Source organism: Pogoniulus pusillus, chromosome 1 (genome assembly GCF_015220805.1).
Source record: "Pogoniulus pusillus isolate bPogPus1 chromosome 1, bPogPus1.pri, whole genome shotgun sequence".
Lineage (NCBI taxonomy): Eukaryota > Metazoa > Chordata > Aves > Piciformes > Lybiidae > Pogoniulus > Pogoniulus pusillus.
Genome location: NC_087264.1, coordinates 8,859,807 through 8,879,853, shown reverse-complemented (window position 1 = coordinate 8,879,853; position 20,047 = coordinate 8,859,807). Strand labels below are relative to the sequence as shown.

The window sequence follows — 20,047 nt, the reverse complement described above, 5'->3', positions numbered from 1 at the left end:
CAGAAAAGTATTTGGCTGCTCATTTGAACGTTGTCAAATAAATCATAGAATCAACTGGGTTGGAAGAGACCTCCAAGATCATGCAGTCCAACCTAGCACCAACCCTATCCAGTCAACTAGACCATGGCACTAAGTGCCTCAGCCAGGCTTTTCTGCAACACCTCCAGGGACAGCAACTCCACCACCTCCCTGGGCAGCCCATTCCAATGCCAATCACTCTTTGGCAAGAACTTCCTCCTAACATCCAGCCTAGACCTCCCCTGGCACAACCTAAGACTGTTCTGTTGCTGGTTGCCTGGGAGAAGAGACCAACCCCCATCTGGGTACAGCCTCCCTTCAGGTAGTTGTAGATGGCAATGAGGTAAATGTGAGGTGAAAGAGGGTGAAAAATACAAACAACACATAAGCAGCCCTGGGAGTGTCCTGCAATCACTCTGACTGTTTTGCCAACACATCAGAGCAGGATGTGAACAGGTGAAAAACCCTCTAGCCAAAAGAAAACCCCTGTGCTTACAGAACAGCCTCCTTTCATGTCAGGGCAGATGCTGTGCTGGGGATTTTTATGCTGTTGGCTCTGAATACATGCCAGTACCTGCAATCCTGTAGATGTCAGAGATTTCTGGGCCCAAATTTAGAAAGGCAATACACAGCTTCTACAGGGGACACCTGGAATTCTGACAGTGAAAACAAGAGCTTGTAGCTCTGATCCCATCCTATGAGAATACTTAACACAGGCATTTAAAGAAAGCTACATCTTAACAAATCAACTGCATTTATGTTACAGGGAGGTGGTGGAGTTGCCATCCCTGCAGGTGTTTAAAAGGAGAGTGGATGTGGCGCTTGAGGCTATGGTTTAGTGATGAAGGATGCTGGGATGAAGGTTGGACTGGATGATCCTGGTGGTTCTTTCCAACCATAGCGATTCTTAGTGATGAGATGTTGTGCTGAGGGGTTTGGTTTAGTCAAGGACTTGTCAGTGTGAAACTAACAATTGGACTCAGTGATCTTGAAGGTCTTTTCCAATCTGAGAAATTCTGTTAAAGCAAAATCTGCAATGGTTTTTATAACATTAATGTATACTATTATATCTAATGATACCTTGGATGTTCATTATGTAAGATCACCTGTAAATTAAATTACAAATAATAGATGCAATTTTATCTAATTAATAAACACAGTTTGCTTATGGACTGAATGATAGCTCATATAAAGCTCTCTGTATTATTATATTGTATAAAGTATACAATATATAATGTGTGATTATATACTATATAGGTAATTATATATCATTAATAGAAAAGCTATGCAAAACACCATGCACTTCACATGCAGCTTCTATCTTCTTGTGACTATGCCATCCACATCAGGAAAGAAAACAATGTATTGCCTGCAGCCAGTGCAGGGAGACATGGCAGTGAAGGAGGGAGGTGAAGTGATGAGACAACATCAGCACAGGGGGATGTGAGTCTCTTCAAGCTGATCTGTTTCACAGGAGATCTGCTGCAGCTGCCTCAAGGATGGAAGTGACCAGAGGCAATAAAGGCCACATGAGGTGTGGTCAGCATGTGGAAAATAAACTGTGATGGCTGGGAAAGGGAGCAAGACCTCTCTAATAGCTAAGTTTTGGGTTGCTCTGCTGCCAGCCCTACTTCTATGCTCAAATGCAGGGACTCTAGAGGTCTGGCCTTTCTGAACTGTATTTCAACATCATCCTGACAAACAACATATATTTTTAGACGCAGGCAGGCAAAACAAGAAGTCCAACCTGACACTGTGGTTTGATGCAGAGACAGCTCATTTGGATGCAGAAATCTGGCTCCTACCTCCAGCGCCAGTGGTGCAAGCCACAGATCTTCAGCAGGGCACAGACCTGCTGTAGCAGCAGCAGTGTGCTTGACCCCCACTCAGTGCTTCATTTCATTTCATGTCTTTGCTGAATATGCCTATGGGCATTGTCTTGATCTTTTATGCATTTTTAAAGCCCACATGAGACAAAAAATGGCTATGGTGAAAGAAACCAACTGCTTATCCATAAACCTGGAAGAAAAAAAATTATTCTTCTTCAAGCCATTGGGAAATTGTGCTAATTTGAGCCTAGCTGGGATATTCTAATGAGAGGAATCAGATGATAGGCTGTGAAAAGGAAAAAATGGTGATGGCTACTTCACTCACAGGCTTGCTGAGATGTAAAAAAACAAGAACATAAATATAGATAACACGATTGCTCTCTGTCCTTTGGGCTGCCTCCCTTCTCTCTCTAACCTGCTGTCTGTCTGACTAATCCTTCTGCTTTCTACCCCCCCGCCCCAAGCCAATCCTCCAAACTCACCTTGAATGTAAGGCAAAGTCTGGAATAAGGTAGAGGGGTGGAAAGGAGGTGGAAGGGTGGTTGGGAGCCCCTCCTGGGGACTCTGGTTTCTGGGAGGGCTGTTGTGTTTCTGTATTACCTTTTAACTTGTCTATTTCTGTCTATAGCTGTATCTATTGTAAATATCTGCTTGTATACTGTGCTAAGCTGTAAATAGAGCTTCCTTCTTTCATTTCCAGCAGCTGAGTCTCGTCTGGGTGATTTTCTTAAGTGTGAAGGGGTGGGTAACACCCAAACCATCACATCTTTATTCAGCAATGAAACCCAGGTTCATTGCTGTTGGCTTTTTTCCAGTTTCATCTCGGAACTGAACTAAACCCTAACATCTGAGCACTGTCCTACTGCTCAAACTCCAGTGAATGCAACTCCTGTGTTGGAGATTTATCCCCACATAACTTCAAGCCTAAAATCTTCCCTCTTCTCAGCCCATACAGCAGAGTTCTCTATCAACCTATTTCATCATTCCTTGACTGACATGAATGCATAATGCTCACTTACTTTATTTTTAAATATTTATTGATTCAACTGCTTATCTACTGAGCTGTTAAAATAATATGCTAGCAAGCTGATCATTTCTATTTCTCCAAATGATCCCAGCACACAAGAGATGACTTGTTCAGTAAGCATATTCCAAATAGCCCTCGTGTTCACACTTTGGTTTTGTGCTAACATTTTTGATGTTTAACTATTAAGGGAATCTCTTTGAATCTCACTGAGGCAATACTGAAAGTTCCTTTTTGCTCTATTGCCTCTCCAGGGAGCAGCACTGTATCTCCCATTTCTCTAGCCCACCTCTAACCCCATTTCCCAACTCCCTCTATTACAGCCTTGTTTTCTTTACTTGGTTCACAGGTAATGCTAAGAACACCCAGTGGAATGACACAAGCTTTCTTTTATTAGTATTATTCACACCCTGACCTGCGAGTGCCCTGATGTTAGGTTTGCACATAAAGGTGTGCTGCTTTCCTGGCAATTGAGAAATGAGATGGTAAACAATGGGAATTTCCTTGTGTGTCCTTTGAGACAGAAAAAATTCTTACTGAGGTTATAGTGAAGCATGCTCTGAAACAGAAATTCTTGTCATTTATTGTGAAGGATGCAAGAGTGATTGTTTCTGTACTCCTACCTTTCTAGCAATTGTGAATCTTTAGACACATAGAGGATCATAGAATGAACCAGGTTGGAAGAGACCTCCAAGATCATCCAGTCCAACCCAGCACCCAGCCCTGTTCAATCAACTAGACCAGGAGTCCTCAAACTACAGCCCACAGGCTGGATATGGCCCCCCAGGGTCCTCAATCTGGCCTGCCAGTGTTTACAGAACCCCCACACCGGGGGTTGGGGGGGAGAACCAAGCAGCCACTTCCTGCCACTTAATCTGCTTGCTGGCATCCACAGCCCCAAACACCCGCCAGGACTGAGCTGGAACCGAACTATAGTCCAGCCCCCAACAAACCATAGTCCAGCCCCCAACAGTGTCTGAGGGACAGCGACTGGCTCCCTGTTTAAAAAGTTTGAGAATGCCTGAACCAGACCACGGCACCAAGTGCCTCAGCCAGGCTTTGCTTCAACACCTCCAGGGACGGCAACTCCACCACCTTCCTGGGCAGCCCATTCCAATGCCAATCACTCTCTCTGCCATCAACTTCCTCCTAACATCCAGCCTAGACCTCCCCCAGCACAACTTGAGACTGTGTCCCCTTGTTCTATTGCTGGTTGCCTGGGAGAAGAGACCAACCCCCACCTGGCTACAGCCTCCCTTCAGGTAGCTGTAGAATAAATATGGGGCCACAAACGTCCACATGTAGACAAGGCTGGGTAGTAGATAATGCCAGCTACAGAACATAAACTTATCAGCAAAGCTCAGAATGGAGGTAAAACTTGAGGACCTCTAGCTTAAAAAGAAATGAGCTGCCAATAGTATGACTAACAAGAAATAAAAAAGAAGAGAAATTCAAGATAGATGTCAACAGAGGATGTAGAGTAGATGGCAACGAGGGTCAAACTAGTAACAAGAAATGAATAGGAGGATGTGGAGAGCTCTCCAGGGGAAGAGAAACATGACATAAAGCATAGGTGTGATGTTTTGGGTGCTACCCAACCCCCCACACTTAAGAAATCATCCAGACTAGACTCAGACACAGTGTCCAGTAGTGCTGGGGGAGGTATAGGCTGGATGTTAGCAGGAAGTTCTTGCCAGAGAGAGTGACTGGCATTGGAATGGGCTGCCCAGGGAGGTGGTGGAGTCTCCATTCCCTAGAGGTGTTCAAGAAAAGCCTGGATGAGGTGCTTAGTGTCATGGTCTAGTTGACTGGAGAGGGCTGGGTGCTAGGTTGGACTGGATGATTTTGAGGTCTCTTCCTCCTGCAGGGGGCAGGGGTGAAAGGGGGGGGGGGGGGCAGGTAACACCCAAACCATCACAGTTAGCAAGGTGCATCTGCTAGTATTTAATGTAGGTTTCTCCCTTGTGAAGATAAACAAATGTCCTCTCCACAGTATCCACAGATGGAGTAGGTAAAGAGTAAACTCAAGGGAAAATAGCCCAAGTAAACCCAGAGAAGAGCTGTGTATTTTCAGAGACTCAAATATCCCCTTCCAGGATTCCTGAATACATATTTTTTCACTTTAGTGGTTAATATTCTTGCTGATGGGGAGAGCATAAAAAAAACCCAACCACCAACAACCCACCAAAAAACAAAACCACACACACACACAAAAAAAAGAGGCTAAAAATGCAGATCTGCAACCAGCATAAATAAAAACCTTCACCACCAACAAAGAAGACATTATTTAGCAATGAAACAAACTGAGACATTTCCAAGACCAACCCCTTGACTAGCAGGAGAAGAAAGAGGAAACTAACCCACTCTGGACAGTTTCTTTTACTTTGTCCTGGGGCATATGCACCACCTCCCTTTGTCCCCAGAATGTGTTTCCACTGGTCCTGACAGTGCTGGCATTGAAGTTCTGCAGCCAAAATAGCCTGGACAAAATGAACCAGACAAAAGGAGCCAGCCAGACCAAGGGGCATGCAGCCATGGCCACAAACCTGAGGGAAAACTGTTGCCGCCTTCCTGTCCCATCAGCTGCATGTTAGCTCATTCAGAGCAGAGTGGAACAGAGCCAGCGCCTGCAGAACTCCTTGCACACCCACAGGTCATCTAACCATCAGCATCCTCCTCCTCTGCTGGTTGAAATCCATCCCTGGACTGTGTGCTGTGGGGAATGTTTGCTAGCAGTGGCTCTAGGCAGAGGGCACATTTCTTACAGTTACTTCTTTTTGTGACTGTTTTAACCAAGGCCTTTCTATGCATCTTGAATGCTGCCTGCTGCTGATACTGTGCCCTGTTCTGTGGGCAGGAGCTTGAAGCTGCTGCTTTCAAGCAGAAGCAGGAAGCCCAGGTGAACAAGGAAAACAGGAAGAACAAATTGGGAACAAGCAAGCACCAGCCCCTGTCTTGTTAATAAAATAAACTGTCTACCTCCAGATGGTGAATGATTGCTCTGTTTTGCCCCCCCATCACAGAGGCAGGTAGGGAGCCTAAGGATCAAATAAAACGTATCATACATGCAGGGGTTGCTGTGGGCACCTCCCCTGGCAAAACAGGGTCAAGTGTTGCTGCTGTGCCCATTGCTCAGTGAGCATCTTCAGGGTGTGAGCTGGGACAGAGAAAGGACTCAGCAGATGACAATGGGGCTCAGTGTTTGCCGGTGAAGGTCGGCAACACAGCAGGGTTTATTTCTTAATTAAATGACTCACTTGCCCAGTGTCAAGTATCTGTTAAGTGATGGGGTGGATCTGAATGTTAGAGGACCTTGTTTTAAATATACCATTCAGTGCTCTGGACTGGCTTGTGCTGTGTAAACAACATCTGTGAGAGATGGAAATACAGTCAGTTAATTCTGTTTGGGGCTGAGAGGTCTCCTGCTTCCTTACAGAGCTGGGACTGGTTTTCCAACAGACACAGAATTCACCTCAAAGCCCTACGCCCCTTTACATGTAAGCCTTCCCTTGGAAAGCAAAAAGCCAGAAGCATAAAGTAAATCAAATCTGATAACCTACACAGATATCTGACTTCTGCACTTCGGATGCCTTGAACTGGCTCTCTGGTGCCCCAGAAAGGAAACCTGTGGGAAATGGCAGCCAAGAGGGAGTTAACTTTACAATATGTTTGGGGTGCAAAGCTGGCTCCATCCTGTGCAGTTCTCAGCATCCTCAAAGTTGCAATAAAATCTTTGGACATTAGGGGTCCAGTCCATGCTTCCTTGTTTCAGAATAGTATTTGGCTGCTCATTTGAATATTGCCAAATAAATCACAGAATCAACCAGGTTGGAAGAGACCCCCAAGGTCATCCAGTCCAACCTAGCACTCAGCCCAGTCCAATAAACTAGACCATGGCACTAAGTGCCTCAGCCAGGCTTTGCTTCAACACTTCCAGGGATGGCAACTCCACCACCTCCCTGGGCAGCCCATTCCAATGCCAATCACTCTCACTGGTAACAACTTCCTCCTAACATCCAGCCTAGACCTCCTCTGGCACAACTGGAGACTGTTTCCCCTTGTCCTGTTGCTGGTTGCCTGGGAGAAGAGACCAACCCCCACCTGGTTACAACCTCCCTTCAGATAGTTGTAGAGAGACATGCACCTTAGCATCTTGGTGCTCTGTAGATTCAGACCTTTTCATCTGCTTTTTGCTGCCACTGAGAAATCAGCTGGATGTTTGGTTTCGACTTTAATGGGAGCCAAGGCTGCTCTTCTTAGTGCTTCTTTCCACTGATCAGAAGAGCAAACAATAGAAAACAACCTTAGTCAAGGGTGAGAAATACTTCATGTTGCCTTTCAGCAGGCCACTGCCAGAGAGGACTAAAACATTAGTGATGGTTACCACTGAAGCTGCCCAACTTCTTGGTGTACATCCAGAAACTGAATCTACACTCTGTGTGCTGCTGCTGACAGAGAAAGTCAGTGTGGTCAGCACGACTAGGATTTTTTCAGGTTCAGATTAAGTTCTCAGTAGCAAGGTAGTATTTAGGTGTGAAGCTGAAAGAAGGAAGATAATGGGGAAAAAAAACCCAACTCACAATTTCCCCATGACTGCAATGATATTTTTGAGTTCTACTGCCAACCACTTGGTTGAAGGAACAAATCCAGTGAGTGATAATTAATTCTAATGTGGTAATGATGCTAGTGCTAAAAAAAAAAGTTGCTGCTCAGCCTTGCTCAGCACATAGTGCTATGTTGGTTCAGGCTGCATTTGCCCATAGGCTGGAATCAATGAAATAAGAGCAAATTATGCACATTTTTTAAAGAGAAGGTGACATATTGTGGAGTTTTCACAGCAGAAGTTCACACAGATAAAAATACTCTGAACACAGGGCAAGAAGAAACATTGCAGAGCCTGAAACAGCCAAGGGGTCAGCAGCTCAGAAGAGCACTTCATCTGGGAGCATAGTGAATTGTCCAGAGAAGGGTGACAAAGCTGGTGAGAAGCCTGAAACACAGCCCTGAGGAGAGGCTGAGGGACCTGGGGGTGTTTAGCCTGGAGAAGAGGAGGTTCAGGGGGGACCTCATTGCTGTCTACAACTACCTGAAGGGAGGCTGTAGCCAGGTGGGGGTTGGTCTCTTCTGCCAGGCAACCAGCAATAGAACAAGGAGACACAGTCTGAAGTTGTCTTCAGGGGAGGTCTAGGCTGGATGTTAGGAGGAAGTTGTTACCAGAGTGACTCCACCACCTCCCTGGGCAGCCCATTCCAATGCCAATCACTCTCTCTGCCAACAACTTCCTCCTAACATCCAGCCTAGACCTCCCCCAGCACAACTTCAGACTGTGTCTCCTTGTTCTATTGCTGGTTGCCTGGGAGAAGAGGCCACCCCCTACCTGGCTACAACCTCCCTTCAGGTAGTTGCAGACAGCAATTAGGTCACTCCTGAGCCTCCTCTTCTCCAGGCTAAACACCCCCAGCTCCCTCAGCCTCTCCTCACAGGGCTGTGCTCCAGGCCCCTCACCATCTTTGTTGTCCTTCTCTGGACACCTTCCAGCACCTCAACATCTGTCTTGAGTGGAGGAGCCCAGAACTGGATACAGCACTCAATGTGTGGCCTGATCAGTGCTGAGTACAGGGGAAGAATAACCTCCCTTGTCCTACTGGCCACACTGTTCCTGATCCAGGTCCAGATACCATTGGCTCTTTTGGTCTCCTGGGCACACTGCTGGCTCATGTTCAACCTACTATCTACCAGTACCTCCAGGTCCCTTTCTGCCTTGCTTCTCTCCTGCCACTCTGTCCCCAGATGAGCAAGACAGAAATTATTGGGGAATTTAAAAAAAAAATATTTTTTAGCCACTGCTAACTTCCTGCATGAGGAACAAAACACAATGCTCCTTATGGCATTACTTAGGTGATCCTTCTCACTCACATGGTTCTGAGCTCCCTCCAAGCCCTGCTAGCAGTTGCAGGATCCTGCACAGACCAGAATCCTGCCTGGACACATTTGTATGCCTCATCCCAACCTGTGTTTCTGAGTAATGTCAGTGACTCAGCCAGCAACCACATGGGACAACTCACATGCAGCCCTAGGAAGGCTTCCCATTTCACACTGGATTGGCATAGGAGTCATCACCACCTTCTATCCTACGTATGGAGTGATTCAGTTAAGCAGCACTGACCCTACAGATTTCCAAACTCCAAATCCTGGTTTCAGGAAGCTATTCCTTCTCCAATTAATAAAAAAATACATGACAGAGGAAAAGGTGTAAGAAGTACATAGAAGAGTAAAACTCATTTAGTGGCTGTCACATGCTTATTTTGGAAGTGACTTTAAAGACCATGTAGTTTCAATCCCACTTGCCATGGGCAGGAACACCTCATAGAATCAACCAGGTTGGAAGAGACTTCCAAGATCATCCAGTCCAACCTAGCACCCAGCCCTAGACAGTCAACCAGACCATGGCACTAAGTGCCTCAGCCAGACTTTGCTTGAACACCTCCAGGGACGGTGACTCCACCACCTCTCTGGGCAGCCCATTCCAATGCCAATCACTCCCTCTGCCAACAACTTCCTCCTAACATCCAGCCTAGACCTCCCCTGGCACAACTTGAGACTGTGCCCCCTTGTTACCTGAGAGAAGAGACCACACCCCACTTGGCTACAGCCTAGTTGTAGACAGCAATGAGGTCACCCCTGAGCCTCCTCTTCTCCAGGCTAAACACCTCCAGCTCCCTCACCCTCCTGCTAGATCAGGTTTCTCAAAGCCTTATACGTCCTGGTCTTAACACTGCCAGGGATGAGGTATCCACAAATTCTCTGGGTAATCTATTCTAGTATTTTCCTACCCTCACAGTAAAGAACATCTTCCAAATGTCTTACCTAAATCTATCCTGCTCTAGTTTAAAAGCAGTGCCCCTTGTCTGATCACCACATGCCCTTATAAAATGTTGCTCTCCAGCAGTATCCATGAAAGATAAGGATAATGCATGTTGTTGGTACCCAGCACAGGTCACACAGTAAGCATGGGCTCAGTTTTTGAGGCAGTCTCTGCCTCTGCACAATGAGCCACCACAGAGGGTACAGCTATATGCAGCAGGAGCAGGGTCTGGGACACGGTCTCAAGTTCTGCTGGGGAAAGGAAGTATAGGTTGGATGTTAGGAGGAAATTCTTGCCAGAGGGAGTGATTTGCCATTGGAATGGGCTGCCCAGGGAGGTGGTGGAGTCACTGTCCCTGGAGGTGTTCAAGAAAAGCCTGGATGAGGCACTTAGTGCCATAGTCTAGTTGATTGGATAGGGCTGGGTGTTAGGTTGGACTGGATGATCTTGGAGGTCTCTTCCAAGCTGACTGATTCTATGATTCTATGAACAGAACAAAGCTCTACGCAGTTTTATTTAGCTGAATGTGAAGAAAGTTTACCCAGGCATGCATTTATACCAACAGAAGGGTCCAGCATGAAATTCAAAGGTCTTTTCCAACCTCAACAGTTCTATAATTCTATGTCTCATCCTGCCTAAAGCCCATTTCCATCTGCAATTCTTAGCACAGCTGCCTATTATCCTGAGCTAAAGGAGCGATCCGTTATTCCGGGCTCCACTTCGTGACTCAGCTCCTGAGAGCTATTTTGAGTGGCAGAGAGGAGAAGCTGCCAGGCTGGCATCCCCTTCTGTTTTCTTTGTGGAAATAGGATGTGGCTTTGCACGACAGGCATTCGTGCTCTGCAAGCCATCCGAAGGGATTACACGGGCTGAAGCCATAACCCTAGGCTCTGATATTGTTGAGGTATTATAAATGCTCCATTATTCATCTGCATGAAGAAAGCCAGAGGAATGGAAAATTAAAATGTGAAACCAGCAAGTGATTCATGCTGCCTGGAAAATGGGCCTCACTGGGTGTAGGTCTGTAGTCCTGTAGAATGAAATACAACTACAGGGGCTAATAATTTAGCTCATTAACAACAATATTTGTCTTTCTCTCAGTCCTGAAAAATGCTGGGGTAAAAATGGTATGTGCTCTCTGGGCGAGACATCCTTCACCAGATTCTGTTTCTCCATGTGCATATCAGCTCTTGCTGGTGGCAGAGGGAGGTGCAATTATGTTCTGCCCCTGCAAAGCATGGGGATAAAATAAGCTGGGGTTGGAGTGGCTGGAGAGCAGCCAGACAGAGAGGGATCTGGGGGTGCCGATTGATACTTGCCTGAACATGAGCCAGCAGTGTGCCCAGGTGGCCAAGAGAGCCAATGGCATCCTGGCCTGCATCAGGAATGGTGTGGTCAGCAGGAGCAGGGAGGTCATTCTGCCCCTGTACTCTGCACTGGTTAGACCACACCTTGAGTATTGTGTTCAGTTCTGGGCCCCCCAGTTTAGGAAGGACATTGAGATGCTTGAGCGTGTCCAGAGAAGGGCAACGAGGCTGGGGAGAGGCCATGAGCACAGCCCTACGAGGAGAGGCTGAGGGAGCTGGGATTGGTTAGCCTGGAGAAGAGGAGGCTCAGGGGTGACCTTATTGCTGTCTACAACTACCTGAGGGGTGGTTGTGGCCAGGAGGAGGTTGCTCTCTTCTCTCAGGTGGCCAGCACCAGAACGAGAGGACACAGCCTCAGGCTGTACCAGGGGAGATTTAGGCTGGAGGTGAGGAGAAAGTTCTTCACTGAGAGAGTCATTAGACACTGGAATGGGCTGCCCGGGGAGGTGGTGGAGTCGCCGTCCCTGGAGCTGTTCAAGGCAAGGTTGGACGTGGCACTTGGTGCCATGGTCTAGCCTTGAGCTCTGTGGTAAAGGGTTGGACTCGATGATCTGTGAGGTCTCTTCCAACCCTGATAATACTGTGATACTGTAAGATGGCAGAGGAGATTTTGCCTGACACATAGAAACAACACATAGCAACAGCAATTAGCCAGATTTGATCTGACTTTATGTTCCCTTCTCCTCTCATCCTCAGTTACAGTGGGTTCAGAAGGTTTCTCTTTCATTCTTGTCTGATTCTTTCTCATTGGAGAGGTTCAGCACTTTTCCTCTGGATGAGCTGCAGGAGGGAGCTGGAGAAACTGAGTAACTTGAGAGGGTGCTCAGTATTTCCAGCAAGACCACTTCAGAGGCAGCTCTCTGCTCACCCTGCTTTCAGCATTTTCAGCTCTACTTCTGGAAACGCAGCTGTAATGCTATAATCCTAGGCCAGACTATTCTTTCCCTGCTTTAGACTATTTCTATAGTCCATTTTGCCAAAGAATCACAGCAGAAATGCTGCAGATTGTCTTTTCTGAGTATCCTCTCCTTGCTGAAAAGGTTCTCTCAGCCCTATGCTGAGCAGCATCATTTCAACAGAGGAAAGCAAATGAAACATTCTATATTCAGATATTAAATTCTCATTCAAAGAGAAATGGATCTCCTCTCCTTGCTTTTTAACTCTATTCCTTCCTTACAGATCCTTCAGTGAGAAATGAAGACGCTATTAACAATCTTCATTTCACAGTATCCAGTATCATCAGGGTTGGAAGAGACCTCACAGATCATCAAGTCCAACCCTTTACCACAGAGCTCAAGGCTAGACCAAACTGATCACGGATTGCTAAAAACCAGAAGCCCTTGGAGGTAATGAGAAGTCCCCAAGCAACAACCTGAAACCTTAACATTGGCAAAAGAACCATCCCCAATTAGTCAGTTTTATTCTCATATCATGTGTGGTCTCTCTCAGACTTTGGCCACATCTCACAAACTCTCAGAACAACAAAAAGAAGTTGCATGTGCACACCCCATAACAAAGCTATCAGAAAGCCATAGGAGGTTTCTAGCATGAGTCAGGCGAGCCAGGAAGAGATGAGGCAGGGCAGACAATCCACTTTTAAACAGCAGCATGAGCTTAGTGCAAAATCAGCAAATCCAGGTGACCATGAGTATCACAGACAGGTTGAACAATGGTTATTTATGGCCTCACAAATGCCTGCATCTCAACCAAGCGGCAAATCCAACTCCATTCACTGATTTAGAGGAAGGAGGAAGAGTGCAGATTGCTGGCAACAGCTTTGAACATTTATTTGCACTCTGTATCACCCACCTAACTTTCAGAATCATAGAATCAACCAGGTTGGAAGAGACCTTCAACATCATCCAGTCCAACCTAGCACCCAGCCCTAGACAATCAACTAGACCATGGCACCAAGTGCCTCAGCCAGGCATTTCTTCAACACCTCCAGGGATGGTGCCTCCACCACCTCCCTGGGCAGCCCATTCCAATGCCAATCACTCTCTCTGCCAACAACTTCCTCCTAACATCCAGCCTAGACCTCCCCCAGCACAACTTCAGACTGTGTCCCCTTGTTCTGTTGCTGGTTGCCTGGGAGAAGAGACCAACCCCCACCTGGCTACAATGTCCCTTCAGGCAGTTGTAGACAGCAACGAAGTCACCCCTGAGCCTCCTCTTCTCCAGGCTGCACACCCCCAGCTCCCTCAGCCTCTCCTCACAGGGCTGTGTTCCAGGCCTCTCACCAACTTTGTCGCCCTGCTCTGGACACCATCCAGTATCTCAACATCTCTCTTGAATTGAGGAGCCCAGAACTGGACACAGCACTCAAGGTGTGGCCTGAGCAGTCTTGAGTACAGGGGAAAAATAACCTCCCTTGTCCTACTGGCCACACTGTTCCTGATCCAGGCCAGGATGCCACTGGCTCTCCTGGCCACCTGGGCACACTGCTGGCTCATGTTCTCATGTACTTATATTTAAGTGACCTTGCAGAAAAGAGGACCAAAGGTTGTGAAACAGAGAAGCAAGGACATGGATGAGTTGTTTCCTGCATGGAAGAGAAGCTTCAGTGAGACTTTAAAAGACAGCCTGGGAAAGAGATTAGGTTTTGGTACAGCATTAATGTCCATTTTCTTAGTTTACACTTTGTGTTTTTTTTACATCTGGGAGAGCTTTTCAGAAGGGAACAAGTTATGACAGAACAGGACTACAGAACAGCCCTTGGGGTACCTACAACCCAGAACAGGTTTGGGAATGTACAGCTCAAGGCCCACAGCCATCATCTCGTGATCTGTAAAACTGAGAAAGTCATCCTGCTAGATGTTACTTAAAGCCTTATCAGGAAGACCACCCATTAAATTCAATGAATAATCACTTTATGAAGATCAGAGTGACCAGTCAGTAGAAGGAGCAAGAGAAGTGCCAGAGCCAGGATAGCCAGGATGGTGAGACCATTGGGTATGTGCTTCTTATAAAGCAAACATGAGAGGGGAGCCTAAAGCTGCCCTTCATTCCCAATCACTGCAAGATTTTACTTAACTACCTAACTTAGCCCAGTGGCCTTGTTTGTCCCCCCTTAAAACTTCTCTGTTTCTGGACAGAGTGTGTCCCTTCTGGGAACACCCATCCCTTTGGGCAGGAAGCCACCATTCCAGCCACTGCTTGGCACCAGCCCTGCAGATTGTAGAGCTGAAAGGAGGAGACACCAGGCAAAAACTGTGACAGGTGTTACTGCAATACCTGCTGGAGGGATTAGGCTCAGGTACAGGTTGGACCTAGTCAAGGCTTGGCCAAGGAGAGCAAATCTTCTTCATCTGAACTGGACAAGAAGCATGGTGGAAGCCTCTTGAGCTTTTGGAAAGCAGATGCTACCAATGCAGAATAAACTGGAATTTATGGTGTGGAACAAGGAGGAAGGCAGTCTTGGAAAGATGTGTCTGGTGGGAAACAGCCCTTTCAGGGGTGTAGCTAGAATGCCAGAATTTGTTTGTGCTTTTTTTTCCCCTATCACAATTGCATGTCACAAATCCTCTAGCACACAAGTTCGTAGGGAAGAACCTAGAGGAAGAGCCTGACCTTGTATTAATAGCAGATGTAGAAATTGGACATTAAGATTTCTCTAGCCAAAGTGTCTCCAAAGATGCCAAACACAATTCCCATTTTAGGCCTCAAATGCTCACGGCAGAAGTTGAGAAAGAGCAATGATATATGGAGTGCCCACAGCTAGAGATTTCAAAACTATGGCTGGAAATCTCTGCTTGCTCAGCAAGTCATTTTCAGTCTTGAAAGAATTAAGCAGCACTTTGCCAGGAGAAAGGTGGTGCACATCAAAACTCTTGTTTTTAGTGTTGGCTGCACCTGCTTACCCTGACATGGTAGCTAATAGAACACATTAAGCCCGGGGAGGTGGTGGAGTTGCTGTCCCTGGAGGTGTTGAAAAAAAGCCTGGATGTGGCACTGAGTGCTGTGGTCTAGTTGACTGGCTAGGGCTGGGTGCTAGGTTGGACTGGATGATCTTGGAGGTCTCTTTCAACCTGGTTGATTCTATGATAACACAGACACTGAGACACCCCACACAAGACAGGGCTTCCCATAGTGTGATATACTGAAACTTCACTCTTTCTACTTTATCTACTGGCACCTATGAGGCCACCAAAAGCTGATTTCAAAGCTGCTGCTCCTTCCTGGGAGTCCCACAGCTTTCGTATCCTCTTGTCTTTAATTTCAATCAGTGGCATTCTCTACTTAACCAGAAAATACAGATATCCCACAGGCTTAGGCCCATGTATGAAAAAGCACATCTCATCAGTGATCACAAACAGTGAAGCTGGTAGGAATAAGATTGTACAACAATTAACCTCTAGCCTGAGAGATCTGCATATGCTCTAAGTCTGAAAGTGTGTCAGACAGTGTTAACTGAGAGCTGGCACGGATAGATGCCTGGTTTAGAAGTCTTCCATGATCCTTTGAAGTATCCATACAAAACAGAGCTACAATAATTACTAGAAAATTGACACCTTCAGGTAAAGACAGACTTTTTTATGCTGAGAAAAACTACTTCAGTCCAATATGCTGCTGTGTAATGTCATAGAATCACAGAATCAACCAGGTTGGAAGAGACCTCCAAGATCATCCAGTCCAACCTAGCACCCAGCCCTAGCCAGTCAACTAGACCATGGCACTAAGTGCCTCAGCCAGGCTTTTCTTGAACACCTCCAGGGACGGTGCCTCCACCACCTCCCTGGGCAGCCCATTCCAATGCCAATCACTCTCTCTGTCAACAACTTCCTCCTAACATCCAGCCTAGACCTTCCCCAGCACAACTTGAGACTCTGTCCCCTTGTTCTGTTGCTGGTTGCCTGGCAAAGGACACCAACCCCCATCTGGCTACAGCCTCTCTTCAGGTAGTTGTAGACAGCAGAGAGGTCACCCCTGAGCCTCCTCTTCTGCAGGCTGCACACCCCCAGCTCCCTCAGCCTCTCTTCACAGGGTTTGTGTTCCAGGCCCCTCACCAGCAAAATAAGATCTTAGCAAACTGAGACCCAGTTTGCATATTTGGCCTCTTTAATTCAAGGATGAAAACAATTACACAAAGTCAAGCTAAGCAATCCCAGAAGGATCTGAACACATGAAGTATAGTCCCTGCAAGAAGTGGAGGGGAGAGCTACTCCAGTTACAGTTCTCTTTAGCTTTCTTAGACTTGTGTGTGAATTTGGCCCAGAAAACTGTCTGGCACTGGGGATGGTGATCATTCATCCCTCCCATTTGCACAAGAATGTGGGAAGGGCTTAGGAAAAGCTCCCCTTCTCCCATCTGGGGGCCTGGGTAGGTGCCAGTTAAGTTCAATGATTCATAACCAGTTCAAGAAGCTCCTTGCCACTTTCTATTTCGCAGGCATTTGGAAAGAAAGCAAATGCACATGCTGCAGCAGCACACCGCTTGCTTTGTCAGGGCAGGGAGTATCCTACTTGCCTCTGTCATGACAGCAATACCAGAAGAGAAACAAAACCAGTTTATCACTTCAGCACACAACCAGCAAGCTTTTCAAACCCTGGCAGCTGGGGAATAAGAGAGAGAAGACCTAACACACAGGTAGAACCTCTTGATCATAGAATCAACCAGGTTGGAAGAGATCTCCAAGATCATCCACTCCAACCTAGCACCCAGCCCTACCCAAGCAACTAGACCATGGCACCAAGTGCCTCAGCCAGGCTTTTCTTGAAGACCCCCAGGGACGGTGCCTCCACCACCTCCCTGGGCAGCCCATTCCAATGGGAAATCACTCTCTCTGTGAAGAACTTCTTCCTAACATCCAGCCTATACCTACCCTGGCACAACTTGAGACTGTGTCCCCTTGTTCTATTGCTGGTTGCCTGGGAGAAGAGACCAACCCCTACCCGGCTACAGCCTCCCTTCAGGTAGTTGTAGACAGCAATGAGGTCACCCCTGAGCCTCCTCTTCTCCAGGCTAAACACCCCCAGCTCCCTCAACCTCTCCTCATAGGATTTGTGTTCCAGGCCCCTCACCAGCTTTGTTGCCCCTCTCTGGACACGTTCCAGCACCTCAACATCTCTCTTGAATTGAGGGGCCCAGAACTGGACACAGCACTCAAGGGGTGGCCTGACCAGTGCTGAGTACAGGGGCAGAATAACCTCCCTGGTCCTGCTGGCCACACTGTTCCTGATGCGGTGTGTGCTCAGCAAAGCAAGACACTGCATTTTCTTGAGGGCAGCAGCACCTCTGCTCCTGCACACCTGCCAGACAGCACAGGCAAAGAGGTGTGCTGCCAGAACCGAGCTCCTACCTGGAAGCCGTGGGCAGGTCCCGCTGCTGCTCGCAGTGTCCCGGCCGGCAGCCGCCCCTGCCACAAGGAAGGAGGTGCCTGGGATCACTCATGGGCTTAGGTCCCAGAGTGGGGGTGGGTGGGGCAGCTTTAGCTCCAGACTCCACCTCGCATCATGTGAACTCTCCACTGCTAGGTCTTCCCAACTCCTCCTCAGCTGCTCTGCGATTTGAGTGGCAAATTGCAGCTTGTCTGCCCTGCCTTTGAATGCTCTCCAAGACTTAGTTTGTTTTCTGTTCTATTTCAAACGCTCTTTGTGTCTTTCTGGCTCAGTTAATTAGCCACGATCCTCATCTTCTCCAGGTTCCAAATGCTGTCCAAAGAATAGCTGTACAAATGCAGAGAAACTTTAAACCTAGGCTGTAGCAGTGCTGAAGAATGAAGGTGCTACTCTGCCCATGACAGATTCATCCAGTCGATTCGAGTAACAGCATCAGAGAAAACACAGTGCCTTGGGGTCATGACCATAGTAGGGTTTGTGCTTTGTTTTCTACGGTGCCCTGCAGTCAGAGCGCATTTTTGCTCCTAGACCTAGCACAGATCACTGCTCTTGTAGTTAACGACTCCTGCAGTTACAGGAGAGGTGACAGGGACATAACGAGGGGGGAAATCTCCGAGGTGCTAAACAGGGTTAGAAACCTGAGAGAGAAGCACCTGGTGAAAGGGAGGAAATGCTCTGAATGCTCAGGTGAGGTAGAAAGCAGAAAGGCTGTGCATAACCAGTAAGATCGGGGGGAAAAAAGTGGCTTGGGTTATTTGGAGCAGTTCTATCAGGTGGACTCTCAAACTGTATTTTAGAGGTTTGTCTGAGCTGAACTATTCCTACAGCCCCGTGAATTTGCTTCTCTTATACCTATCACAGGGCAGTCTGTCCAGGGGTTAAAACTGCAGTTTTCAGCCATGTGGCAGGCTGTTGTAATCCATCTCTATTACATAACCCAGCAAATATTTTGCTAAAGTTCAGTTGAATTGCAGGACTGATGGTGCCTAGGAGCATATTCTCCTTTATGATTTTTTTTTCCACTTTGGAAACCAGGATAGTGACACACCAATGGCAGCTTTTCCACAGCCAACCTAATTCAGTGGCCAAACAAAGGCAAGGTCCTCTCCCTCACACCGGTCATGTTCTGCTTACCAAAGGGTAACATTCATCCTTTCCCTACTCACACCTGTTGTGGCACAGGATAGAGATCAGAGCATAAGAGATAAGCATGGCAGAAGTCAAGCAAAGAGCTAGAAACAGGGTTGGGAGGAGGAGGAAAACTATCCTCGGACTGAATTAGGTGGAGCCCAACTATTCTTGTGATGTTTTGCTAAGGTCACTCTGGATTAAGAGAGGAAACAAAGGGGAAGGGAGGGAGAGAATGAACATTTTGTTATTTAACTTCTCTCTGAGATTGTTTATAGGTTGCTTGACATAATTTAATGATCATTCATAGCAAAAATTTTTAGGCAGTTTTCTTCCTCCCCTCTTCAATGTTACTGCTGCCTTTCTGGGGAGATGGGAGCTGCATGGCTCTCCAATTCTCATATACTCTCCTGCTCCTCTTCATATGTGTTGGGTCTGGAGCCCAACCATGCTCCTCTCTTCTCACTAGGTTGTTGGCCCTTTTCTGTAACACAGAGAACAGCTGTTGAAGGCTCAGAAACTCTGACTACTGGGCCAGATCACCAATTGCTCAATACTTCACAACAGTTTGACATCCAGCTGCTTTGTACTTTGCTGCTGAAACTCACCTTATTAATCTTTCCCCATACCTTCTTTTTTTCCCATCGTTTTTGTTTTCCTAATCATTGCTTTAACCTCCATTTACTAAAGCCTTTTGTGGTCCAACTACTTCTTCCAGTTACACTAGGGTGAATCCAAAGTAAAGCTGCTAGTGTAATATCATCTGTAAGAGATGAGATTACTACATTCCATCACCTACAGCCAAAACCAATGTCACCATTGTCAGCATCTTTCTCTCTGTTGTTCCCAATATCAAAGAGAAACTGTAGGCTGGGAATGGTGATACTAATCATTAGACACTGAGTTAAGTTGCCTAATTTGCTTATTTCACCCATCTCCAGATGCTTTTGAGCCATTAATTAAATATAGAAGTCCAATGAAGACAAGGGTAATAATTTTCAGGGTAAGGCAGTAAGAGAGCAGCAATGTTCTCAAAGGGTTCACCCTGGGCTTGTGGTAAATCCTCCATTGATTTTATTAGCTTACAGTCAGGGGTAGGAATCAACAGAATAGACCCCATATCTTGTCTTTGTCTTACAAGAACACAGATCCCACTTGGAAGTTTGTGTTTCAGAAGTGCTGAATCTTTTCCATGGCACAGTTCTAGCAAATTTGGGGTTGCTTCATTAAACATTAGCAGAGGAAAACTGAATGTGAATGTCTGGAACAAAACACCTTGTACAACATTGACTTCACTGGGGGCTATAATTTTTCCTCATTTTCCTCATTGCTGTCTGCAACTCCCTGAAGGCAGGTTGCAGCCAGGTGGGGGTTGGTCTCTTCTCTCAGACAACCACCAATAGAACAAGGGGACACAGTCTCAAGTTGTACTGGGGGAAGTACAGGCAGGATGTTAGGAGGAAGTTGTTGGCAGAGAG

The 20,047-nt window shown here is 46.8% G+C and overlaps 1 protein-coding gene across 1 annotated transcript in view; it reads right to left on the bottom strand.

The window, feature by feature from the left end:
• Positions 1–17,603, bottom strand: part of AHNAK2 (AHNAK nucleoprotein 2) — an 87,411-nt gene extending 69,808 nt beyond the window's left edge. Inside the window, exons 1-2 of the mRNA XM_064162067.1 lie at positions 17,548–17,603; positions 17,402–17,458 (exon numbers count right to left, since the gene is read on the bottom strand). Of these exons, the coding sequence (XP_064018137.1) occupies positions 17,402–17,458; positions 17,548–17,557 (67 nt within the window). The 5' untranslated portion in view covers positions 17,558–17,603. The remainder of the gene's footprint in view (positions 1–17,401; positions 17,459–17,547) is intronic.
• Between the last annotated feature and the right edge of the window lie 2,444 nt (positions 17,604–20,047).